Raw genomic sequence first — 27,296 nt, 5'->3', positions numbered from 1 at the left:
TGCGGGGGGCGGGCGGACCAGCGCTGTGGAGGGCGGGAAGGATTTAGCTCCCTCTCTCCTCCGTAGCCGGCTATTGTGATTCTCGCTCTGCACGGGCAGTACACTGGAGTACTGCGAGTGCAGTGCGATTTTTTTCTCGCCCCGTTCACTTGAATGGGTGTGAGAGAAAAGTCTCAGCTTACAATCGCGGCATGCTGCGATTGTTTTCTCGGTCCGATTAGGGCTGAGAAAATAATCGCTCATGTGCGCTGACACACAGGCTAGAATTGGTCCGAGGGGAATGCGATGTTTTATCACACTCCACTCGTACAGATTTTCTCGCAGTGTGGCTTAGGCCTAAAAGTGCAAACCATTCTGGAGATTCCAGGGCAGCAGACAGGGTGAAGCTGCCGGGGAACCCACCTGCCCAACTAGCCCGCCTGATCACCGGTGGCTTATAAATGTAGGTTTATACCTGGCATTGGATCTGGCAGCATGCATCAGCCATCAGGTTCTTAAAAGGGAACCTGTTACTACTTTTTTGGCTTATAAAGCTGCGGCCACCACTTCCGGGCTCTTATATACAGCATGTTAGAATTCTATATATGAGAGCCCAGGCCAGGGATATAACATACAAAATACTTGATAATACTTGCCTAACTGTCGCATGGTGGGCCATATGGGCATCTCCGTTGTCCGGCGCCTCCTCTTTCGGCCCTCTTTGTCCTCTTTCTGAAGCCTGTGTGCATGATGAGTCTATGTCATACACACTCGCCGATACTGCGCAGGCGCACTACAATACTTTGATCTGCCCTGCACAGGACCTGAATGCCGGCGAGTGTGTATGACGTCGGACCAGTCATGCACCGCGGCTAGAGAACAAGGAGCACAAAAATCGACAAAAGAGGCGGCGCCGGCACCGGAGAACGGAGATGCCCATAAGGCCAACCGCGCGACCGTTAGGCAAGTATTATAAAGTGTTTTTTATGTTATACCCCCGGCCTGGGCTCTTATATACAGCATGTTAGAATGCTGTATGTATATAACATCCCGGTGGTGGTGGCCGCAGCTTATAGCAAAATAAGTGGTGACAGGTTCCCTTTATATGGGTCAGGTCGGTGTCAATAAAATTGCAGCGTACAACAGCACAGCATGCACTCAGAAAAGCTACGGATGCAAACGCTCTTTCCAAAGGGTTTCATTATTAGATAGATTCTCTTGGCCTCAGTCTTACAACCATTAAAAAGAATTCCAGACCGTGGCAGATCGCTGTCAGAATTTTTTCCAGCCAAGGTCATTAAAAAGGCATGGGCCGGGCCTTATTTTTAGTTTGTTAATCTGCAATGGCCGATTACTAAACCTGTTGCACATGATTCCTTTGGAAAGGTAAAGAGTTGCAGATATTCCATAGTTATGTAATGAAAGAGTTTCAGACTGACCAAAAAAATGAAAACGTCAGAAATAAATGCTTTGGCAAACAAGAGGTGAGAGTCTATGCACATATGGCACATTCCAAACATTACAGTATATTGCAAAGCATGGAGTGCATATAACCGTATTCATTGCTGTACTTTTACTGGCCACAGAAATCCATTCTGCCACAAGGGGGCGTCATCCACAGTAAGAAAAGGAAACTAAATTAAATTACCTTAAAAAATTGAGCCTTTCCTGGACTTCCTGCACATGACTGTAGCGACTCCCTGGCCTCACTGTCTGTGGATCGTACTCTCCATGTTCTTGAAGAGAAGAGAAGTGGAATCAGCTAATAAAGTCATTTCAGCACGGGCAAAATTCTGCTTCAACGTTCTCTAGAGGCGTACTATAAAAGGTGGATCAGATATTAACAAGATTAAAGAGATTTCTGGAAGGGTGTGTAAATGTCACTTACCTTTTGAGTACTGTCGCATACTGTCCATATAGGAAGACAGATTTTCAGCAACTAAAGTGACGAGGGCATGGTTATGCTGGAGTTGGTTTATTAAATCATGACGGTAGAACACATGTGGGCTCCGCTGCGTCTGACTGAAGGAGACATGTTCAACTAATTACTAACATTACACGTTACTCAATAAAATTGTTTTGTTCTTATTGTGAAAACCGAAGTTCTGACTAAAGTTGGTGCAAATCTACTCACAGGACCCAGTCCAGCAGACCAGACAAGAATATGTGGTCGCTGGATGGGAGCTTTAGGAACTGACGGCGTCCCCAGCTCCTCCTGACTGCAGTATACGGATGTGGCAGTGTACTGCACAAATGTGGCTGCGCATGACCAGCTAATCCAAAGAAGTGCCAAGAAAACTGGCAGGTAGGAGATGGCTCACAAGCCCATCATCAGCAGCCACACTAACACTGCCGACTGACAGGGTCCTGGGAATCAATATGCACCATCTCCAATGACGTGTAAAATACTGCAGTGTGAAAAAAGCCTGTCAACTGATTTGGCGACTATAAGCTGCGGCCACCACCACAGAGCTCTTATGTACAGCATTCTAGAATACTGTATGTAAGAACCCAGGCCGCTCTGAAGAACATAATTAACACTTTTAAAACTCCGCTGAGGGGCAGTCGGGTCCAATGGGTACTGCTGGTCTCCGGTCCAGCTCCTCCTCTCTGCGGCGATCGCCATGCTCCTTCGGAGGCCTGTGTGCATGACGCATCCTACGTCATTGCACACTAGCGGGCACTGAGGTCCCGTGCAGGCGCACTTTGATCTGCCTGTTCAAGGCAGATCAAAGTATTGTAATGCACATGTGTGGGCAGTCTTTAACCTTTCCTTGCGCATTATAGTAGTTTGATCTGCCCTCAGCAGGGCAAATCAATGTGCGCTTGCGCAGGATCAGTGTCTGCCAGTGTGAATGACAGACGCGTCATCCATACTGGGCTGGGCAGAACGAGGACTGAGATTGCCTCAGAAAGGAGGCGCCGGACCGGAGACACCCATCGGACCAAACCGCGCCCCCCCCCCCCCAGGTATTATAAAAGTGTTTTTTTTCCCCGTTATACAATGCAGCCTGCGCTGTTATATACAGCATTCCAGAACACTGTATATAGGAGCTCAGTGGTGGTGGCCATAGCTTATATTCGCCAAATATGGTGATAGGTTCCCTTTAAAGTGTACATCAGTATTGTACGCAAAGCTCAAGAGGTATAAATCTTTCCATTACATCTTTCTTCTCTGTACATATTCCACTCTTGCTTTTCAAATACTGGCCAAAATACTGCCATGTGAAGGATCCTTTACTCAGAACAAATATCAATACCTACCCTCAATTGTTTGAGAAAAATACATTTGGTATAACTACAATTCCACCCCCCCAATCATCCATCCACTAAGGCTAGTTTCACACTTGCGTTTTTTTCCTTCAGTCGCAATCCGCCGTTTTGGAAAACAGCGGAATCCGTCAACGGATTCCGCTGCTTCCCATTGACTTGAATGAACGACGGATTGCGACTGATGGACCTGCGTTGCTTCCGCTGACCGACACTGCGTTGCTTCCGCAGAAACTTTGTTTTGTCTCTCGGTGGCCGAACGCTCAGCTGATCGCCCGGCAGCCGGCTTTTGAGAGCGCTCAGCTAATCGCCCGGCAGCCGGGTGATCAGTTGATCATTCACAATAGTCTGCCACCGGTAAAAATATTTTTTTTTTTTTTAAAAAAAAAAAAAAAAGCAGATTCTGTTTTGTACGATCCGTTGCGCCACTATATGCAACACATCAGTTGCATCAGTCACACAACACAATGGAACAGATGCCGTTCAACGCAAGTGTGAAACTACATAATATATTCATGCTCAATAGGACAAACCTTACAAAAAGTGTCTAATACAATACAAAGAGCATCAGAAAGCTCAGATCAGGGGCAGAGTGTGTGATGTATGACTGACTTTCGGCTCATAAATCTGAAGTTTATCTTTATGCAAAATAATAAAACTATATCTGGTCTTAAGATCTTAGAATTATACATTGGTATTTACCTTAAGTTCTGAGGCGCTTCACCAAATAAACTGCAAATTTCTCTAATTTGTTTAAGTGCTGGAATGACCCACTTGTCATTTGTACGCAATTCTTCTATAAAACGATCTATCCACTGAATTTTTTGTGTGTCTCGATCCTGTATAGGCAGAAAACAGGTCTGTATTTTTAACTGTGCCCTACCATATGAAATTATGTGACTTTGATATGTAGTAAGTATCAAAAACCCCAAAAATGCCCAAGATAAAATATATGAACTCACTTTACCCACCTGCGAGCAGCTGTAATCCAAAATTTTAATGTGAGCACTCAGGGCTTGGTCCATTATATCAACGGGTACATCATCACTGTGAGCCAAATTCCACAAGAGATTTAATACTTTGTGAGCCATTACACCATCCTTGTCATCTTCTGCTAGTCGTCGGATCAGCTCCAATAACTTTTCCCGCTGTTTTTTACTTGCATTCGTCCAACTAGCCTAAAATCAAAGCAGAGCGCCCTGTCAGTGCCTATATGTGCATTTTTTAATATCCAAGACAATGATTTCATACAAGCACACATTTCACCAATAATAACTTAGGCAAGGCAATGTTCTCGGTGTGTGATACTGTGCAGGGTGGAAAACTGAAGGGAAATTAAGTGCCATAGACTTTTCTCTTTCAATAACTTGCAAATAGCAAATTCATGTATATTGTTTTTAATAATTCAAAATTATTGAGATTCTATATATTAAAAGGGGTATTCCCATTGCCAAGATCCAAGCCCAATAAGTAGTAGATGTAATACAGTGGAACCTTGGTTAACGAGAACAATCCGTTCTGGGAGTGTGCTTGTTAACCAAGTTACTCGTTCAGCAAAGCAAGATTTAGGAAATCATTGCAATGCAGACAATTTGTTCCACAACTTGTTAAATGTCCCATCCTTTTCCCCTATTGTGCCATTACACACACACACACACACACACACACACACTACCTTCTGTTGCATCGCCGGTCTCCTGGGACTTGCTGTTCTCTGGTGCAGGCTGTGTATCGGGTAACCATAACGACGAGGGCGGAACTTCCTCTGCCGACGTCAAAGGCAGAGACGCTTGCCTCTGATTGGCCAGCGCACTGCGTTTGAGTAGTGGTGACAGAAAGTTTCTGCTTCGTCGCTATGGATGCCGATGTACAGCCTGCAGTGGAGCAGAGCGGCGAACTACAGGACCCAGGAGGCCGGTGATGAAACGGAAGGTACACATATTATATGCTCACCTTACCTTCCGTTCCATCGCAGGCCTCCTGGGTCTTTTAGTTTGCCGCAAAGACGTCGCGATGTACCCGGGAACTACAAGAACCATGAGACCGGCGGTGGAACGAAAGGTAAGGTGAGCATAATACTGTATGTATGTGTGTGCGTGTGTGTTTTGTGCGTACATGTGTGTGTTTGTGTGGACTGCAAGTGCGGGTCAGAGCACGGATGATGTACGGAACCGGAAGTGTGTGCGGTGAGGATTTCGCTTGTACAGCAAAGCTTTCTTTGAAATCAAGTTACAAATTTACAGAAAGCTTTGCTTGTTAAGCGAAATTCTCGTTAACTGGGTTACTCGTTAAGCGAGGTTCCACTGTATTAGCAAATCCCTACAATAAGAAATATAAAGAGAATTTTGTTTACTTACCGTAAATTCTTTTTCTTATAGTTCCGTATTGGGAGACCCAGACCATGGGTGTTTAGCTTCTACCTCTGGAGGACACACAAAGTACTACACTTAAAAGTGTAGCTCCTCCCTCTGAGCTTATACACCCCCTGGAGAACCAGATCTAGCCAGTTTAGTGCAAAAGATGAAGGAGAATAGCCACCCACAAGTAAAACAGAGCAAGTACCGGAACAACCGGAGACTCTGTCCACGACAACAGCCGGTGATAACACACGGAACAAGAAATTGCCAACAGGCAACAGGGAGGGTGCTGGGTCTCCCAATACGGAACTATAAGAAAAAGAATTTACGGTAAGTAAACAAAATTCTCTTTCTTTTCGTTCCTATGGGAGACCCAGACAATGGGACGTCTCAAAGCAGTCCATGGGTGGGAATAAACAGAAAAACTAAAGTAGGCGGAGCCTAACTTCACAAATGGGCGACAGCCGCCTGAAGGATGCGTCTGCCCAAGCTCGCATCTTCCGAAGCATCAGCATGCACTTGGTAGTGCTTCGAGAAGGTATGCAGGCTAGTCCAAGTGGCAGCCTGACAGACTTGTTGAGCCGTAGCCTGGTGCCTGAAAGCCCAAGAGGCACCGACAGCTCTGGTCGACTGTGCCTTGATCCCCGGCGGGGGAGGCACCCGAGAACACTGGTAGGCATCCGAAATGGTCGACCTAATCCAACGGGCTAAGGTCGGCTTAGAAGCAGAGAGGCCCTTGCGCCGACCTGTGGTTAGCACAAAAAGAGAGGTGCACCGCCTAAGAGCAGCGGTGCGAGACACATAGATCCGGAGAGCACGCACCAGAACCAGAGTATGCAACGCTTTTTCAAAGCGATGAACAGGAGCCGGACAAAAGGAAGGTAGGGTAATGTCCTGGTTAAGGTGGAAAGGAGAGACCACCTTAGGAAGAAAGTCCGGAGTTGGACGGAGAACCACCTTATCTTGATGAAAAACCAAAAAAGGTGACTCCGAAGAGAGCGCAGCCAAATCGGAGACTCTCCTGAGGGAAGTTATGGCCACTAGAAAGACCACTTTCTGTGAAAGACGAAACAAAGAAACCTCCCTAAGAGGCTCAAAGGGGGGCTTCTGCAAAACTGTGAGAACCAAATTGAGGTCCCAGGGATCCAAGGGGTGCCGGTAAGGTGGAATGATGTGAGACGCGCCCTGCATGAAGGTGCAGACCTGAGCCAGCCGGGCGATACGCCGCTGGAACAGCACTGACAGAGCCGAGACTTGTCCCTTGAGAGAGTTGAGGGACAGTCCCAGCTGCAGACCGGACTGTAGAAAGGACAGAAGGGTCGGCAAGGAAAAAGGCCAAGGAGGATGGCCGGAAGAGCGACACCAGGACAGGAAAATGTTCCAAGTCCTGTGATAGATCTTGGCGGAGGAAGACTTACGGGCCCGACTCATAGTGGAGATGACTTCAGGAGGGATACCAGAAGCCGTCAAAATCCAGGACTCAAGAGCCACGCCGTCAATTTGAGAGCCGCAGAATTCTGGCGGAAAAACGGACCTTGTGAGAGGTTTGGACGGTCCGGAAGATGCCACGGCACCTCTACGGACAGATGGAGCAGGTCTGGGTACCAAGCTCGCCTGGGCCAGTCCGGTGCAATGAGGATGACTCGACGGCCCTCCATTCTGATCTTGCGCAGGACTCTGGGCAAGAGAGAGCTAGAGGGGGAAACACGTAGGACAGACGAAACTGGGACCAGTCTTGAACCAGAGCGTGCGCGGCGAATGCCTGAGGATCGTGGGAGCGAGCCACGTAAACGGGAACTTTGTTGTTGTGACGGGATGCCATTAGGTCCACGTCCGGAGAGCCCCATTTGCGGCAGATTGACTGAAAAACTGCCGGGTGCAGGGACCACTCACCACTGTCCACGGTTTGACTGCTGAGATAATCTGCCTCCCAGTTTTCCACGCCTGGAATGTGGACTGCGGATATGGTGGACGTGGAGTCCTCCGCCCATTGAAGGATGCGTTGTACCTCCAACATTGCCAGGTGGCTGCGTGTCCCGCCTTGGTGATTGATGTAGGCAACCGCTGTCGCGTTGTCTGACTGGACTCGGATGTGCTTGCCCGCCAACAGGTGGTGAAAAGCTAGGAGAGCCAGAAGCACGGCTCTGGTTTCCAGCACATTGATTGAAAGGGCTGACTCGGACGGAGTCCAAGTGCCCTGCGCTCAGTGGTGGAGACATACCGCTCCCCAGCCGGATAGACTGGCATCCGTGGTGAGGATCACCCAGGACGGGGCCAGAAAGGAGCGCCCCTGAGACAAAGAGAGGGGCCGAAGCCACCACTGAAGAGAGCTCCTGGTCTGTGGCGACAGAGCCACTAACCTGTGCAAGGAGGAAGGCCGCTTGTCCCAACAGCGGAGAATGTCCAGCTGCAGGGGGACGCAGATGGAACTGGGCAAAGGGAACAGCCTCCATTGACGCCACCATCTGACCCAGCACCTGCATCAGGCGCCTGAGGGAATAACGGCGGGGCCTCAGCAGAGAGTGCACCGCCAGTTGGAGGCACTGCTGTTTGACTAAGGGCAACTTCACAAGTGCCGGCAGAGTCTCGAACTGCATCCCTAGGTACGTGAGACTCTGGGTCGGGGTCAGAGTGGATTTGGGCAGATTGACCAGCCACCCGAATTGGGCTAGAGTGGCGAGAGTGAGCAAGACACTCCGCTGACAGTCTGCGCTGGATGAAGCCTTGACTAGAAGGTCGTCCAGGTAAGGAATCACTGCCAACCCCTGGAGGTGCAGAACCGCAATCACTGCTGCCATGACCTTGGTGAATACCCGAGGGGCCGTGGCCAACCCGAAGGGGAGAGCCACGAATTGGAAATGTTCCTCTCAGATTGCAAAACGTAGCCAACGCTGGTGTGAAACTGCAATTGGCACATGCAGATGGGCATCTCTGATGTCGATGGATGCCAGGAAATCCCCTTGGGTCATTGAGGCAATGACTGATCGCAGAGACTCCATGCGAAAATGCCGCACCTGAACATGCTTGTTGAGAAGCTTGAGATCCAGGATGGGCCGGAAGGAACCGTCCTTTTTGGGGACTAGGAAGAGATTTGAGTAGAAACCTCTGAACCGTTCCCGGGCGGGAACCGGTACAATTACTCCGTTGGCCTGCAAGGATGCCACGGCCTGAGAGAAGGCGGCGGCCTTGGAGCAGGGGGGAGTTGACAGAAAAAATCTGTTTGGCGGGCTGGAAGAGAATTCTATCCTGTAGCCGTGGGAGATGATATCCCGCACCCACTGATCGGAGACGTGTTGAAACCACGCGTCGTTAAAGTTTTTTTTAACTGCATGAGAGGACACACACAAGTTAGGGACCCCAACGTAGAGAAATACTTTGGCGTAGTGTTGGGGCTCTATTGCATTGATCAATTCAGTAGCTAAATTTCTCTTGATTCATATGTTCATGGCAGTAATGCAGATTCCATTTTTCACATTTTCACCCTTACATATAGCTATTGGATTTTTCAAGTCAGTATTCACACAGCAGTTTCTGCTATTCCATGTATTCCCCTTACATAGTCACTGGTGTGCATACCTTATCTCCCCATAGTGATGTTTTTTAGGTTTTTTGCACCCAGTTCAGACTTAGAATGGTGTTCCAAACGTTATTCGTTATTGTTAGTAGTTTTTCGTTTGTGAACCCTCCCCACCACACCTATTGCCAATCCATATAATACGCATAAATAGCTTGGGTCTCAGCTTCCCATACACGGTAAGTTTTTTAACTGCATGAGAGGACACACACAAGTTAGGGACCCCAACGTAGAGAAATACTTTGGCGTAGTGTTGGGGCTCTATTGCATTGATCAATTCAGTAGCTAAATTTCTCTTGATTCATATGTTCATGGCAGTAATGCAGATTCCATTTTTCACATTTTCACCCTTACATATAGCTATTGGATTTTTCAAGTCAGTATTCACACAGCAGTTTCTGCTATTCCATGTATTCCCCTTACATAGTCACTGGTGTGCATACCTTATCTCCCCATATTGCCAAAGTGGGAGAGCCTGCCACCGACTAAGAATGTTGCTGGAGCAGGCAAATAGTCACGAGGACGCTGCCTTGGCGGCAGCACCTCCTGCGGTCTTTTGTGGACGCGCTTTTGGGCGCCAGTTGGATTTCTGGTCCTTGGCCGAGTTAGTGGACGAGGCCGAGGGCTTAGAGGACGACCAGTTGGAGGAACGAAAGCTCGACTGATTCCTGCCCTGGACAGGTTTCCTGGTTTTGGTTTGTGGCATGGAAGTACTCTTCCCTCCCGCCAGTAGCTTCCTTAATAATTTCATCCAGCTGTTCACCGAACATCCGGGACCCAGCAAAAGGGAGTCCAGCAAGGTACTTCTTTGAAGAAGCATCTGCCTTCCACTCTCGAAGCCACAAGATCCTGCGGATACCGAGGGAATTAGCTGAAGCCACCGCAGTGCGGTGAGAAGCCTCCAGCATGGCAGACATGGCATAGGATGAAAAAGCTGAAGCTTGGGAAGTTAAGGCAACCATTTCGGGCATAGATTCCCTGGCGAGGGAATGCATCCCCTCTAGAGAAGCAGAGATGGCTTTGAGAGCCCACACTGCTGCAAAAGTCGGGGAGAACGAGGCCCCTGCCGCTTCATATACAGATTTGGCCAGAAGGTCAATCTGGCGGTCAGTGGAATCCTTAAGAGAGGTGCCATCAGCCACCGATACAACGGTCCGGGCTGAGAGCCTAGACACCGGGGGGGTCTACCTTTGGGGACTGAGCCCACTCCTTGACTACCTCAGGTGGAAAGGGAAAACGGTCATCAGAACCACGCTTTGGAAAGAGTTTGTCAGGACAGGCCCTGGGTTTGGTCACAGCGGCCTGAAAACTGGAGTGGTTAAAGAACACACTCTTTGCCCTTTTAGGCGAGGTAAACTGGTGCTTTTCTGCCAGAGAGGGTTGTTCCTCTGATACTGGCGGATTGAGATCCAGTACAGAATTAATGGACGCAAGCAAATCACTAACATCTGAGTCACTTTCGGACAGATCAATGGGGTACATGGAGTTAACCTCCGAGCCCCCCGTAAAGGCATCCTCCTCGTCTTGCGAGTCAGCTCCTGAATCAGAGCCGCGGGACGAGGAAGGAGAGGGAACCCTGTGTCTCTTCTTAGAAGGACGGGGTCTGGGACCAGATGATGAATCCTCTGTGAGCTCCGGTCCTGAGAGACCCCTAGCAGCAGAGGCCCCCTGTGAAGGGGGCTGATGCATATTCAGCAAAGTCCTGGACAGAAGTCCCATGGATTCGGCAAAAGACTGGGAGATAGACCTAGAAAAGGATTCTACCCAAGCCAGGGGTTCAGCCACAGGAGCAGGAGCAGCCTGAGAGACCACTGGGAGTGAGACTCCAGGCTGAGGCACCGTCAGGTGAGAGCAGGCATCACAATGTGGATAGGTGTTCGGTTCAGGCAGTAGGAGCTTACATGCAGTGCATACTGAATACAGCTTTGGAGCCTTGCTCCTCGTGTGAGACATGCTGCTGGAGTGGGGGCTCTGCCAGAGAATGACCCCCAGAGAGTATATACAGAGGTCCACAACCAGAGGTTGTGGCTTACCAGACCGCTGGAGCGGTGTTGTGTGCCCTCCAGATCCCGAAGCCCGGACCCCAAAGCACAGCACCTCAGCAGGGATGCTGCAGACCAGCGCTGCAATGACTGATCGCAGGGGGAACGCTGAGAAAATGGCCGCCGGAGCGAAGAGAGGGGGCGGGACTTGCTTGGGAGCGGGATCTGGAGGGCCATAGAGACCTACAGGGGAGGGAACATACACTGCAGTGAGGAGTGTCCCTCCCCTGTGCAGAACGGCCGCCGGGCGGAGCCGAGCCTGTCCCTCTGCATGAGTGACATGCGAGGGCAGAGAAACCGAAACTAGGCCTCCGGCGAAGCCGGGGCCTAAATTTGAGCGGTGCGGCCGGCGCGCAGGCACCATCGGCGCGGTTCTCAGGCGACAGCCAGAGAACCCGCCGGAAATGTCATAAAGCACAATCAGCACACTCTCCCACAACAATAAAGTACAGGGACCCCCAATATATAAATGCCTCAGGTACTTAGCTTGCTGAGACGCAGGGTTCCAAGTCCCTGGGGATGAGTGCTCCGGTCCAGCAGGATCCTGAAGGGCTGCGGATGGAGACCGGTCTCCTGCCAAGCATGGAGAACCGTGCTGGCTCCCACTTCAAGCCAGAGCCCAGGAGGGATGGTAAAGGAGCGTGGCATGTAAGGCTCCAGCCTTGGAATCAACCTTAACAACACCGCCGACACAGTGGGGTGAGAAGGGACATGCCGGGGGTCCAGACTTGGACCCGCTTTTCTTTAAACTCTTTCCAAAAATCAAAAATCAGATGAGAATGCATGTGTGGATGTATGCCTCCTGACACAAAGCAATAAACTGGCTAGATCTGGTTCTCCAGGGGGTGTATAAGCTCAGAGGGAGGAGCTACACTTTTAAGTGTAGTACTTTGGGTGTTTAGTTCTGCCTCCGGAGGACACAAATTGTCTGGGTCTCCCATAGGAACGATAAAGAAATTAAAGTTATCCTGATATTGCCATGTCTCTTACCTCACTGCATCTTATGTAACCATGGTAACTGTCACCATATGAGTGGACATAACCATGAATACCCAAGCTGCAATGCCCTGCACATGAGGTAAGGGACATGGCTATATCAGGAGAACATACATTTCTAATTGGAGTTATTTGCCAATAATATTACGCCTACTACATAAATGGGATAGGATCTTTGAGTTCGTACTAATCCTTTAAAACCTAAAAAATAAGAAGAAAAGAAAAACAACATGTTGCCAATGTGAGTGGGATTAACACATTACTATATTAAAACATTTACCTTGAAACAATCAAAGAGGTGGTCAAGTTGTTCTGGGGAAAAATCCCATGCTAGCTTAGCAAGCAAGTCATGTACATTTTTTTACAATGGCTTCATGTTTTCCTGCCTGAAAAAAAATAAAAATATTAAAGATTAAAAAATTAGTTTTTAAACAACTTTTGTCACTACTGCACAAAAACATTTGAAATATGGGAGAATATTAAAAAATTAAAGTAGACTACATACATTATAACGTACATGCACGCACACTGCGAAAAACAACAAGTGCACTATTTACCTGTGCTGCCCATATATTGTCAAGATCTTGTAATGTTAGGGCTTTTTCTTTGATGACAAATCTAAGAATTTTCTCCAGTTTCTCTACATACTGTGGCTGATGAAGACTATCCCGCAAAACAATAGATAGGATATTGTTCTGTTGAATCCATTCCTACAAACACAAGTACATTGATAAAAATCAAGCAAAAGGTTTTCAAATCTTAAGTGGATAATAAACTAAGATTCATTAGACTTCTGAAAGCATAACCTCTATAAAGCAACAACTCAAGTGATTCATCAAGTTAGACGACATCTGGGCTTTTTTCTAGAGAGTTGAAAGGCTTTTAGCATTAGGATTACAGCCAAGTCCTTCTGGTTGCAATATATACACAAATTCATACATCTATACTGTTATCAACTGCTTGCACTATAATACCAGCGGAAACCAGTATTTAGCTAGGCATCGTAACATAAATATACATTGTGAATGTGTTGTTCATTTGTTTAAAAAAGCAATTTTGGTTTTCTAAGACATGTTAAAAGCTAATACAGAGGAACCTTGGTTTACGAGAAGAATCCGTTCTGGGAGTGTGCTTGGAAACCAAGTTACTCGTCTAACAAAGCAAAATTTCCCATAGGAAAATCATGCAAGCTCAGACAATTCATTCCAAAACTTGTTCAATGTCCCATTCTGGTTCCCTATTGTGCCATTCCACACAAAACAAACAAACAAACAAACAAACACACACCTACCTTACCTTCCGTTCCATCGCCGGACTCCTGGTTCTTGTAGTTCGTCGGTACAGGGTGTGTATCGGGTAACCATACTGAACCTTCCATCGCCAGAGCGCTGACGTCAAAGACATGAGCCGCTTGCCTCAGATTGTGGCCAGCACGCTGCCTTTGAGTAGCGGCTGACAGCAGACGTTTCTCCATCGTCGCGATAGTTACCCGATACACATCCTGTACCGGCGAACTACAACAACCACGAGGCCGGCGATGAAACGGAAGGTAAGGTGAGCATAATGTGTGTGTGCGTGTTTGTGCGGACAGCAAGAGCGGGTCAGAGGGCGGTTAAAGAAAGGAACCGGAAGTGTGTACGGTGATTATTTGCTTGTACAGCAAAGATTGTTCGTAAACTGAGTTACAAATTTACAGAAAGCTTTGCTCGTATAGCAAAATATTCGCACACCAAGTTACTCGTAAACAGAGGTTCCACTGTAGCTGAATTGCAAACAACTCCTAAGCAATGTCTGATTAATTTATACACACTATAGTATATACATAATACCAAAAATGCCATGTGCCCAGTATAAATACTGCAGCAAAGTACGATTTCTTTTATGTTCATGAGCGGTTTTCAACTGGTATGAAATTGATGTCGTATCCATAGGATATCAACAATATTGGGTGGCAGTTTGACGACAAACACTTATTAAACTATCAACTTATCAGTTAACGACAAATGTAAATAGAGAACGGAACTAAACAGAACAGCTCCATACACCACTTACTGCTCACTTTGAGGATAAAGCGGAGTTAAAGCTCTAAGGCTATGTGCGCACGTCGCGTAAAAACATGCAGTTACGCTGCGCTTTGTAGCGCAGCGTAACTGCATGCGTCCTGCGTCCCCTGCACAGTCTATGGAGACTGTGCAGGGGCCGTGCGCACGTGGCGTCTAAGAGCGCAGCGCTTCGGCTACTGCCGAAGCGCTGCGCAAAAAGAAGTGACATGTCACTTCTTTCCTGCGCTTTGCCGGCAGCTCCTGCTCTGTCTATGGCAGGAGCTGGGGGCAGAGCGCATGGAATCGGCTTTTTTTTTTTTTCTCTACGGACATTTCTGCAGCGATCTAAAGCGCACATGTGCTCTTCAGATCGCTGCAGAAATATCTGCAGGGCTTGTACGCAACGTGCGCACATAGCCTAAGGGTAGGATGACCTAAGCTAAGAAATGGAAGACTACATAGCAAAAAAAAAAACAACAAAACCCTTTCAAATGTTAATCAGAAAAGCAAAGGTTTTGGATTTTTTTTTATATTGAATATTTGTGTGCCATTAGAACTGAAAGCAGAGGATTTAACAACATTCTGTGCTGAGGCTTCTTCACAGTAATCCTGATTTTATTGTGACTTGCCTGTGACCAGATGTCTGCACCGCATAAAATGGAAAAGCTTAGTTTGTTTAACCGCGTATAAACCATGCGGCCAGTGTAAAACATCTGTTGAATACTTCTAGAATAGAACATTCTCCAAACTTAACAGTCTGTTACAACAAGGTTATATTGTACAAGAAATAAAATTAGGAATTTTCAAAGTGCCTGCTGTTCCCCGAAAAAGTAGCACACATACAAGTGTTTGCTTCTACATATTTAAAAAGAGGAAAAAACCAAAATATGGCCAATCCTGTGCAATAAAATCATAGTTGTGTAAAACAAAGTCATTGTTTTGGTGCAGTTTTGTCAGAACTTTGACATTTGATTTCCCAGCAAAGTCTATGAGAAGTCAGATTTGCTATGCGCACGTTGCAGTTTGTCAGCGCTTTTCTTTGAGAAAAGTTTGTGACAAAAAAGCAGCAGCATGTTCATTCTTTCTTGCATTTTTGTCACCATGTCACCTATTGAAATCAATGAGGGTATCAAAAACGCAAGGAAAAACGCATGCCATCAAATTGGTGCGTTTTGCATGCGTTTTACTTTCAGTTTTGTCAACGAAAAACGCAGCTCACCAACTTCGTTCCAGAATGACAAAATCAATGCTGGAGTGATTTTGGCATGTCTGTGTATCTCTCTCTCCCAAAGCACTACATACTCACCGATCACCAGCTGTCACACTGCTCCCATGGCCTCTCACCTGCTGGACCCGCTCATTAGCCTCCTACATATTCACTCCTCCCCCCATCTGTGATTTCTTGCAGTCAAACGTACCTCTGACTGCAACCAATCACAACCGCCGGTGGGAGTGTTTACATCGTACAGTACACTTCAGTAGCGGCCTGACCCGCACAGCAGTGAACCCGTGAGGTCACTGATGAGACACACGCCGTACTGCGGGACCCGTAGCTATGACGTCAGGGGGTTCACCCCAGTTCATTCTGATAGCTGCGGCTTTCTCTTCACTCACAGCTGGCAGTCATCCGATATGGCCGCTCGCTGTGACAGGACAGGGATGTAGCAGAGCTGAATCGCTGTGGGACCTCGTGTGGATTACTTCGGACCTGGAGGGGTGTTTGGGGATTAATAAGTGGTGAAAGAAGGGGCTTTTTATTTTAATTTTATTTTATTTCAAATAAAGGAGTTTTTGGCTGTTTGTGGCAATATACTTTCACTTACAGATTAGTGATGTGGGGTGTCTAATAGATGCTTGGCATCACTAACCTAGGGCTTAGTGGCACCTATGGGCTCCATTAACCTCTTTTTACCCAGATTGCCACCACACCACAGCAAATTGGTAACAGCTGGGTCCAGCGCCAGAATTGGCACATCATAAGGATGCGCCACTTTTGGGGCGGCCGTGGGCTGCTATTTATTAGGCTGGAAAGGGCCAAATAACGATGGCCCTTCCCACCCTAATAATATCAGATCCCAGTTGTCTGCTGTACCTTGGCTGGTATTAGAAAAATGGGGGGACCCCACGTCAATTTTTTTTTATTTTTTTTTAATAAATAAAATTAAAAAAAAAAAAAAAAAAAGTGTGGATCTCCTCTATTTTGTGATAACCAGCCAAGCTACAACAGAGAGATAAGGGTTGTAGCCTGCAGCCGCTGCAGTTCCTGTGCTGCATATGAAAAAGGGGGGGACCCCACAGTCTTTTTTTTTTCTACAAAAAAAAAAATGTAAAAACCAGCTAGCCAAGCTGGCTATCCCTCTATCAAGCTATTCTGTTATTTCTTTCTAGCTATATTGTTCTTTATTATCTAATATATATGTTCTTAACTATCTATCCATCCAATTATTCTTTATGGGGTTTCTTTCTATCATTATTCTATCCCTTATCCTCATATTTTTGTTTCTCCTTTAAAAATATAATAACAAAATGCATCAAAAAAACACAAAATCGCACATACATTACAAGCTTTTTTTATACATTGACAGGCTTTCTGAAAAGGTGCAATTTTGGTTGCAGTTTGTGTGCAAAAAAGCCTGCAGTGTGCGCATATAGCCTAAAGCTTCTTCCAAATATTGTTCCAGTCTAAAGTGAGTACTTTAAAATTGGATTTTAAAAAGGAAATCTGACCGAAGGGTTTTGCGACCCCATCTGAGAGCAGCAGATCCCGATTGTCACAAGAGTGCTGGATGACCCGGGCGGAGGTTAAAAAAAAAAAAAATAAAAAAAAAGTACAAGTTTTGTCTTAATTTTAGTTGATTCAAGCATTTAAGTAGTTATCCAGAGAGTGGACAACCCCTTTCATTAAATTCTTTATTATATATGCAAACTACAAAAGATGTACTTACTGCCATCCGCTCTGCAGTCAACCACTCCTCTTCCTCCGGATTGCCATGTCTGTGAGTGTAGTAAGAGACGCTTGATATTACTTTGTTCACTTCATTAAGTGCATTCATTTTTCCATTGAAGGATGAAATTTGTAACAACCTAAAAAAACGTTAAAAAGATTTTGTTAATTTTACAGGGGTAACGTCCTACATGTAGCTCATCTGCGTCTTATGTATGGAGGGAGGGGTGCGTTGTCCCTGATTTCCAAATATACTGATATTGAAAAAGAAGGGAATTTTGTTACTTACCGTAAATTCCTTTTCTTCTAGCTCTTATTGGGAGACCCAGACGATTGGGGTATAGCTACTGCCCTCCGGAGGCCACACAAAGCACTACACTAAAAAGTGCAAGGCCCCTCCCCTTCTGGCTATACCCCCCCCCGTGGTATCACGGGTTCTCCAGTTTTAGTGCCAAAGCAAGAAGGAGGAAAGCCAATAACTGGTTTAAACAAATTAACTCCGAATAACGTCGGAGAACTGAAAAACCGTTCAACATGAACAACATGTGTACCCGCAAACAACAAAAAAATCCCGAAGGACAACAGGGCGGGTGCTGGGTCTCCCAATAAGAGCTAGAAGAAAAGGAATTTACGGTAAGTAACAAAATTCCCTTCTTCTTCAGCGCTCTATTGGGAGACCCAGACGATTGGGACGTCCAAAAGCTGTCCCTGGGTGGGTAAAGAGATACCTCATGTTAGAGCTGCAAAACAGCCCTCCCCTACGGGGATGTCACTGCCGCCTGCAGGACTCTTCTACCTAAGCTGGCATCCGCCGAAGCATAGGTATGCACCTGATAATGTTTGGTGAAAGTGTGCAGACTCGACCAGGTAGCTGCCTGGCACACCTGTTGAGCCGAAGCCTGGTGTCGCAAAGCCCAGGACGCACCCACAGCTCTGGTTGAGTGGGCTTTCAGCCCTGAAGGAACCGGAAGCCCAGCAGAACGGTAGGCTTCCAGAATTGGTTCTTTGATCCATCGAGCCAGGGTGGCTTTAGAAGCCTGCGACCCCTTGCGCTGGCCAGCGACAAGGACAAAAAGTGCATCTGAACGGCGGATAGGCGCCGTGCGAGAAATATAGATTCTGAGTGCTCTCACCAGATCTAGCAAACGTAAGTCTTTCTCATACCGGTGAACCGGCTGAGGACAAAAGGAAGGCAAGGATATATCCTGATTAAGATGAAACGAGGATACGACCTTAGGGAGAAACTCCGGAATGGGGCGCAGCACTACCTTGTCCTGGTGGAACACCAGGAAGGGAGCCTTGGATGACAGAGCTGCCAGCTCAGACACTCGCCGAAGCGATGTGATCGCAACAAGAAACGCCACTTTCTGTGACAGGCGAGAAAAGGAAACGTCCTTTAGAGGCTCGAAGGGCGGCTTTTGCAGAGCAACTAGTACTCTGTTCAGATCCCATGGATCTAACGGCCGCTTGTACGGGGGCACAATATGACAGACCCCCTGTAGGAACGTGCGCACCTTAGGAAGACGTGCTAGACGCTTCTGAAAAAACACAGATAGTGCCGAGACTTGCCCTTTAAGGGAGCTGAGCGACAAGCCCTTTTCCAACCCCGATTGCAGGAAGGAAAGAAAAGTAGGCAATGCAAATGGCCAAGGGGATACTCTCTGTGCAGAGCACCAGGATAAGAAAATCTTCCACGTTCTGTGGTAGATCTTAGCAGACGTTGACTTCCTAGCTTGTCTCATTGTGGCTACGACTCCTTGAGATAATCCTGCGGACGCTAGGATCCAGGACTCAATGGCCACACAGTCAGGTTCAGGGCCGCAGAATTCTGATGGAAAAACGGCCCTTGGGACAGTAAGTCTGGTCGGTCTGGCAGTGACCACGGTCGACCGACCGTGAGATGCCACAGATCCGGATACCACGATCTCCTCGGCCAGTCTGGGGCGACGAGTATGACGCGGCTGCAATCGGATCTGATCTTGCGTAACACTCTGGGCAAGAGTGCCAGAGGTGGGAAGACGTATGGGAGCCGGAACTGCGACCAATCTTGAACTAATGCGTCTGCCGCCAGAGCTCTTTGATCGCGCGACCTCGCCATGAATGCCGGGACCTTGTTGTTGTGCCGGGACGCCATTAGGTCGACGTCCGGCACTCCCCATCGGCGACAGATTTCCTGAAACACGTCCGGGTGAAGGGACCACTCCCCTGCGTCCATGCCCTGGCGACTGAGGAAGTCTGCTTCCCAATTTTCTACGCCTGGGATGTGAACCGCGGATATGGTGGATGCTGTGTCCTCCACCCACATTAGAATGCGCCGGACTTCTTGGAATGCTTGCCGACTGCGCGTCCCTCCTTGGTGGTTGATGTATGCCACCGCTGTGGAGTTGTCCGACTGGATTCGGATCTGCTTTCCTTCCAGCCACTGTTGGAAGGCCAGTAGGGCAAGATACACTGCCCTGATTTCCAGAACATTGATCTGAAGGGTGGACTCCTGCGGAGTCCACGTCCCCTGGGCCATGTGGTGGAGAAACACTGCTCCCCACCCTGACAGACTCGCATCTGTCGTGACCACTGCCCAGGATGGGGGCAGGAAGGATCTTCCCTGAGACAATGAGGTGGGAAGGAGCCACCATTGTAGAGAGTCCTTGGCCGTCTGGGAAAGAGAGACTTTCCTGTCCAGGGACGTTGACTTCCCGTCCCATTGGCGGAGAATGTCCCATTGAAGTGGGCGCAGATGAAACTGCGCAAAGGGAACTGCTTCCATGGCTGCCACCATCTTCCCGAGGAAGTGCATGAGGCGCCGTAAGGGGTGCGACTGGCCTTGAAGGAGGGATTGCACCCCTGTCTGTAGGGACCGCTGCTTGTTCAGCGGAAGCTTCACTCTCGCTGCTCGAGTATGAAACTCCATGCCAAGATACGTTAGCGACTGTGACGGTGACAGATTCGACTTTGGAAAGTTGATGATCCATCCGAACGTCTGTAGAGTCTCCAGCGTAGCATGTAGACTGAGTTGGCATGCCTCTTGAGAGGGTGCCTTGACAAGTAGATCGTCTAGGTAAGGGATCACCGAGTGTCCCTGAGAGTGCAAGACTGCTACCACCGCCGCCATGACCTTGGTGAAGACCCGGGGGGCTGTCGCCAGACGAATGGCAGAGCTACGAACTGAAGATGGTCGTTTCCTATCACAAAACGTAGAAAACGTTGATGTTCTGTAGCAATTGGCACGTGGAGATAAGCATCTTTGATGTCTATTGAGGCAAGGAAGTCTCCTTGAGACATTGAGGCAACGACAGAGCGGAGGGTTTCCATCCGGAACCGTCTGGCGTGCACATGTTTGTTGAGCAGCTTTAGATCCAGAACAGGACGGAACGAGCCGTCCTTTTTTGGAACCACAAAGAGATTGGAGTAAAAACCCTCGCCCTTGTTCCTGAGGCGGTACAGGAACCACTACTCCTTCCGCTCTTAGGGAGTCCACCGCCTGCAGCAGGGCATCTGCTCGGTCTGGATGTGGGGAGGTTCTGAAGAACCGAGCTGGAGGACGAGAACTGAACTCGATTCTGTACCCGCGAGACAAAATGTTTGTCACCCACCGGTCTTTGACCTGTGACATCCAAATGTCGGAAAAGCGGGAGAGCCTGCCCCCGACCGGAGATGCGGAGGGGGGGGGCTGGAAGTCATGAGGTAGCCGCTTTGGAAGCGGTTCCTCCATTTGCTTTCTTGGGGCGTGCGTGAGCCCGCCAGGAATCTGAGACTCTTTGCGTCCTCTGAGTCCCTTTGGACGAGGAGAATTGTGTCTTGCCCGAACCTCGAAAGGACTGAAACCTCTGCTGCCATTTTTTCTGCTGAGGTTTGCTTGATCTGGGCTGGGGTAAGGAAGAGTCTTTACCCTTGGACTGTTTAATGATGTCAGCCAATGGCTCGCCAAACAGTCTATCTCTAGATAAAGGCAAGCTGGTTAAACATTTTTTGGAACCAGCATCTGCTTTCCAGTCCTTTAACCACAAGGCTCTGCGCAAAACTACCGAATTGGCGGACGCCATAGAGGTGCGGCTGTAGATTCTAGGACCGCATTGATAGCGTAAGACGCAAACGCAGACATCTGCGAGGTAAGGGACGCCACTTGCGGCACCGCTGGATGTATGATAGCATCCACTTTTGCTAAACCAGCTGAAATAGCTTGGAGTGCCCATACGGCTGCGAATGCTGGAGCAAACGACGCGCCGATAGCTTCATAGACAGAATTTAACCAAAAGTCCATCTGTCTGTCATTGGCATCCTTAAGTGAAGCGCCATCCTCCACTGCAACTATGGATCTAGCTGCAAGTTTGGAAATCGGGGGGTCTACTTTTGGACACTGGGTCCAGCGCTTGACCACATCAGGGGGGAAAGGAAAACGTGTATCCTTAGAACGTTTAGAGAAACGCCTTTCTGGATGAGCGTCGTGTTTCTGGATTGACTCTCTGAAGTCAGAGTGATCCAAGAAAGCACTCAATTTACGCTTGGGATAGAGGAAACGAAACTTCTCCTGCTCTGCAGCTGCCTCCTCTGCAGAAGGGGCTGGGGGAAAAATATCCAACAGTCTATTGATGGCTGAGATAAGCTCGTTTACCATGGCGTCCCCATCCGGGGCATCCAGATTGAGAGGGGTTCCAGGATAAGACTCCTGATCACTCTCTTCAGACGCATCACAGGGCGACTGATTGCGCTGAGACCCTGAGCAGTGTGATGACGTTGAGGGTCTTTCCCAGCGAGCTCGCTTAGGGTGGCTGGGGCTATCATCTGAGTCATAATACTCAGCCTGGGAAGCCGGGGACCCCCTTGCAGTCTGGATTAATTCCAACTGAGGGGGATTAGAGGACAGAGACCTCGCCGTGTCCATAGACTGAGCCCCAGTCATGGATTGCAAAGTTTCAAGGATTTTTGCCATAGTCACAGACATTCCATCAGCAAAAACTGCAAAGTCTGTCCCTGACACCGGGGCAGGACTTACAAGCGTCTCAGCCTGGGTCACTACCCCTCCGGACTCCGGCTGGCGAAGCAGCACCGGATCTGAGCATTGCACACAATGGGGGTCTTTGGAACCTGCTGGTAGAGCAGCCCCACATGCAGCACACGCAGTGTACACAGCCCTAGCCTTGGCAGCCTTGCGTTTTGTGGATGACATGTTGCTGCCTCCTCAGAGCGATCTGGGGTATCCAGCCAGGAAGCGACCTCACAGTGCAAGAAATAAATAAATATATATATCTGGTGACACAGTACACCAATGCACACTGAGGCACTAGAGGGGCCAGCTGAAAAGCCGCTTACCGCCCGCTTAAGAGCGGGTGTGTGGTCTCCAAAGCCCCCTAGTCCAGGTCTCCCAGAGCCTTGCGTCCTTCCTCCAGCCAGACTGCATGTAATGGCTGCCGGCGTCCTGGGAGAGAAGGGGGGGGCGGGCCCTGGGCGTTCCTGGCTAAGAGCGGGAAGCCTGCTTCCCTCTGTGCCTAGTGAGAGGGCTGGAGCATGTAAATCAGGCTCCAGCCCTCGTCGCTGCGGTGAAACAGCGTCTCTCCCCTACCCTGATTGACAGGGTGGGGGCGGGAACGAAGCGGAGCTAGGCCGCAAAAGCCGGGGACTGGATTTATAAACGCCGCCGCCGTAAAAGCGCGGTCGGCGTGTCCCCGGCGCACTACAAGTCACAGCAGCGCCGCCGGTCCAGTGGGGGTCGGCGCTGCGTTCCCACAACACAAAAGTCCCCCAGTAAACTGTAGGGACACTAACTCCCACGTTACGGTCCCCGGCGCACTACAACACCCAGCCAGCCCGGAGTGTGTCTGTGCCTGCCGGGGACACAGAGTACCTGTATGATGCAGGGCCATGTCCCTGATTGTACTCCTGCTCCATATCCATCAGGTGCTATGGGTCTGTGGATGGAGCCCGGCGTCAGAGCTTAGAGGCCGGCAGGATCCCACTTCCACAGAGCCCTACAAGGGGATGTGGAAGGAAAACAGCATGTGGGGCTCCAGCCTCTGTACCAGCAATAGGTACCTCAACCTTACAACACCATCCACGGGTGACAAGGGAGCATGCTGGGGGCCCTATATGGGCCCTCTTTTCTTCCATCCGAAATAGTCAGCAGCTACTGCTGACTAAAATCTGTGGAGCCATGCGTGGATGTCTGACCTCCTTCGCACAAAGCTTGAAAACTGGAGAACCCGTGATACCACGGGGGGGGGGGGGTATAGCCAGAAGGGGAGGGGCCTTGCACTTTTTAGTGTAGTGCTTTGTGTGGCCTCCGGAGGGCAGTAGCTATACCCCAATCGTCTGGGTCTCCCAATAGAGCGCTGAAGAAATTTGCAATTCAAAAGAATGCTTTGGGCTCACAAAAGATACTTTCTACATAATTGGTTCTTGCAAACATAAAAAAAAATAATTAAATTTTCTCCTAAAATTGTTAAGAACAGAATACACACAAATTTGTGAAACTAAAAGTAGGCAGCGGCTAGAAGTAGAAAGTACAAATCATAATAGTGGAGGTAGGGTCATAGAGAATGTGTGGTACATCGTATTCTCTAGAAATATAATAAAAAGCTTATGAAGAAATTGTTTACATAAACACAAAGAAATGAGATGTGTATATGTTCGTTGCAGTTCCTTTATGGTGGCTAGGGTGCCATCTTTGAAAATTAAAGTCTATTGGCACATTGATGTTTGCGAAGTGTCTCAAAATATTCTCCTCCTTCTTCCATGTGTAATTCAGAAAGGTCCACAACACATGTGAGAGGGGGATAGGACTGCGGACAATTACAGACACCGGGAGCAGACACATAAGAAGGTTATATATTTGTGTGGCCACTTAAACATGAACAAGGACTGGAGTCTGGAATATCAAGTTCACAATACATCCTATTTTTCAGATTTCATTTCATATTATCAGGTAAAGTCGCAGGCGTGTTTTCTAAGGCTATGTGCCCACGGGACAATGTACCCGCGGATTTATCTGGATTTTCTAGATAAATCCACAGGTTTTAGGAAGTACAGACACTCCCCATGTTATCCTATGGGACATGGGGAGTGTGTGTCCATGCTGCGGTATGTGCAGCTGTGGAATATGCTGCGGATGTCCTGCAGCCACACAACTGCATATCAATTATTCCTGCGGAAATACCTGCAGAAATCCCGGCCCTCCACTACGGAGATAGAGGCTGGGACTTCCGCAGGCAAGTCGCACGAATGTCCGCAGGTTTCCCGCAGCAATGGACATCTGCGGATTCCGGGGATCAGCTGCGGAAACCTACGGACGTACCTGTGGATAAATCCGCAGGTGCGAGCTATCGTGGGCACATAGGCTAATAGTTACATCTTGTTTCGTATTTTTCTCTTCCATTGTTGGTTTGTAACAACTAATGTGAACAGGTTAAAGAAGGGAATTTTGTTTACTTACCGAAAATTCCTTTTCTTCTAGCTCCTATTGGGAGACCCAGACAATTGGGTGTATAGCTTCTGCCTCCGGAGGCCACACAAAGTATTACACTTTAAAAAGTGTAACCCCTCCCCTCTGCCTATACACCCTCCCGTGGATCACGGGCTCCTCAGTTTTGGTGCAAAAGCAGGAAGGAGAAGACTTATGAATTGGTATAGGGTAAATTCAATCCGAAGGATGTTCGGAGAACTGAACCATGAACCAAAAGAACAATTCAACATGAACAACATGTGTACACAAAAGAACAACCAGCCCGAAGGGAACAGGGGCGGGTGCTGGGTCTCCCAATAGGAGCTAGAAGAAAAGGAATTTACGGTAAGTAAACAGAAATTCCCTTCTTTGTCGCTCCATTGGGAGACCCAGACAATTGGGACGTCCAAAAGCAGTCCCTGGGTGGGTAAAAGAATACCTCAATAAAAAGAGCCGAACGGCCCTCCTCTTACAGGTGGGCAACCGCCGCCTGAAGGACTCGCCTACCTAGACTGGCGTCTGCCGAAGCATAGGTATGCACTTGATAGTGCTTCGTGAAAGTGTGCAGACTAGACCACGTCGCTGCCTGACACACCTGCTGAGCCGTAAACCTGTGCCGCAATGCCCAGGACGCACCCACGGCTCTGGTAGAATGGGCTTTCAGCCCTGAAGGAAGTGGAAGCCCAGAAGAACGGTAGGTCACTAGAAAGGCCACCTTTTGCGAAAGACGTGATAAAGAGACATCCCGCAGCGGCTCGAAAGGTGGTTTCTGAAGAGCCGTTAGCACCCTGTTAAGATCCCAGGGTTCCAGCGGACGCTTGTAAGGTGGGACTATGTGGCAAACTCCCTGCAGGAACGTGCGGACCTGCGGAAGCCTGGCTAGACGCTTTTGAAAAAATACGGAGAGTGCCGATACTTGGCCCTTGAGAGAGCCGAGTGACAAACCCTTTTCCATTCCGGATTGGAGGAATGAAAGAAAAGTGGGTAAGGCAAACTGCCATGGAGAGGAACCGTTATCAGAGCACCAGGATAAGAAGATTTGCCAAGACCTGTAATAGATCTTGGCGGACGTTGGCTTCCTGGCTTGTCTCATGGTGGCAATGACATCCTGAGATAACCCTGAAGACGCTAGGAGCCAGGACTCAATGGCCACACAGTCAGGTTGAGGGCCACAGAATTCAGATGGAAAAATGGCCCTTGTGACAGCAAGTCTGGGTGGTCTGGAAGCGCCCACGGCTGACCCACCGTGAGATGCCACAGATCAGGGTACCACGACCGCCTCGGCCAGTCTGGAGCGACGAGAATGGCGCGACGGCAGTCGGACCTGATCTTGCGTAACACTCTGGGCAGCATCGCCAGAGGAGGAAACACATAAGGCAGTCGGAACTGCGACCAGTCCTGAACTAACGCGTCCGCCGCCAGAGCTCTGTGATCCTGAGACCGTGCCATGAATGCCGGGACTTTGTTGTTGTGCCGTGACGCCATGAGATCGACGTCCGGCGTTCCCCAGCTGCGACAGATCTCTCGAAACACTTCTGGGTGCAGAGATCATTCCCCCGCATCCATGCCCTGACGACTGAGAAAATCTGCTTCCCAGTTTTCTACGCCCGGGATGTGAACTGCGGAGATGGTGGAGGCTGTGGCTTCCACCCACTGCAGAATCCGCCGGACTTCCTGGAAGGCTTGACGACTGAGAGTGCCGCCTTGGTGGTTGATGTATGCGACGGCAGTGGCGTTGTCCGACTGGATACGGATCTGCCTTCCCTCCAGCCACCGCTGAAAAGCCAATAGGGCTAGATACACTGCCCTTATTTCCAGAACATTGATCTGAAGGGACGATTCTATCGGAGTCCAGGTTCCCTGAGCCCTGTGGTGGAGAAAAACCGCTCCCCACCCTGACAGGCTCGCGTCCGTGGTGACCACAGTACAGGTTGGGGGTAGGAAGGATTTTCCCTGCGATAGAGAGTTGGGAAGGAGCCACCACTGAAGTGACGTCTTGGTTGCAAGGGAAAGAGACGTTCCTGTCGAGGGAAGCCGACCTCCTGTCCCATTTGCGGAGAATGTCCCATTGGAGCTGCCGTAGATGGAATTGCGCAAACGGTACTGCCTCCATCGCTGCCACCATCTTCCCCAGGAAGTGCATGAGGTGCCTTAAGGGGTGTGACTGACTCCGAAGAAGTGATTGCACCCCTGCCTGCAGAGAAAGCTGTTTGTCTCGCGGTAGCTTGACTACCGCTGTGTATGAAACTCCATCCCGAGGTAAGTCAGTGATTGGGTCGGTGTCAACTTGGATTTTGGAAAGTTGATGATCCACCCGAACTGCTGGAGAGTCGTCAGAGCGACTGTAAGGCTGTGTTGACACGCCACCCGAGAAGGGGCCCTGACTAGGAGATCGTCTAGGTAGGGAATCACCGAGTGGCCCTGAGAGTGTAGGACCGCCACGACGGATGCCATGACTTTGGTGAAAACCCGTGGGGCTGTCGCCAGGCCGAAAGGCAATGCCACGAACTGAAGGTGTTCGTGCCCGATGGCGAAACGCAAGAAGCGTTGATGCTCGGGTGCGATCGGCACGTGGAGATAAGCATCCTTGATGTCGATCGATGCTAGGAAGTCTCCTTGTGACATCGAGGCGATGACCGAGCGGAGAGATTCCATCCGAA

At 49.0% G+C, this 27,296-nt stretch overlaps 1 protein-coding gene across 1 annotated transcript in view; it reads right to left on the bottom strand.

Moving 5' to 3' along the window:
- USP9X (ubiquitin specific peptidase 9 X-linked) overlaps positions 1–27,296 on the bottom strand; it is a 316,376-nt gene that overhangs the window by 161,815 nt on the left and 127,265 nt on the right. The window contains 8 exon segments of the mRNA XM_075335516.1: positions 1,628–1,715; positions 1,868–2,001; positions 3,952–4,088; positions 4,221–4,427; positions 12,499–12,579; positions 12,581–12,604; positions 12,776–12,928; positions 17,206–17,344. Coding sequence (XP_075191631.1) covers positions 1,628–1,715; positions 1,868–2,001; positions 3,952–4,088; positions 4,221–4,427; positions 12,499–12,579; positions 12,581–12,604; positions 12,776–12,928; positions 17,206–17,344 — 963 coding nt within the window.

Source organism: Anomaloglossus baeobatrachus, chromosome 2 (assembly GCF_048569485.1).
Source record: "Anomaloglossus baeobatrachus isolate aAnoBae1 chromosome 2, aAnoBae1.hap1, whole genome shotgun sequence".
NCBI classification, from domain to species: domain Eukaryota; kingdom Metazoa; phylum Chordata; class Amphibia; order Anura; family Aromobatidae; genus Anomaloglossus; species Anomaloglossus baeobatrachus.
Note: the sequence above shows the minus strand (reverse complement) of the source record. Positions and strands in the feature narration are given on the sequence as shown.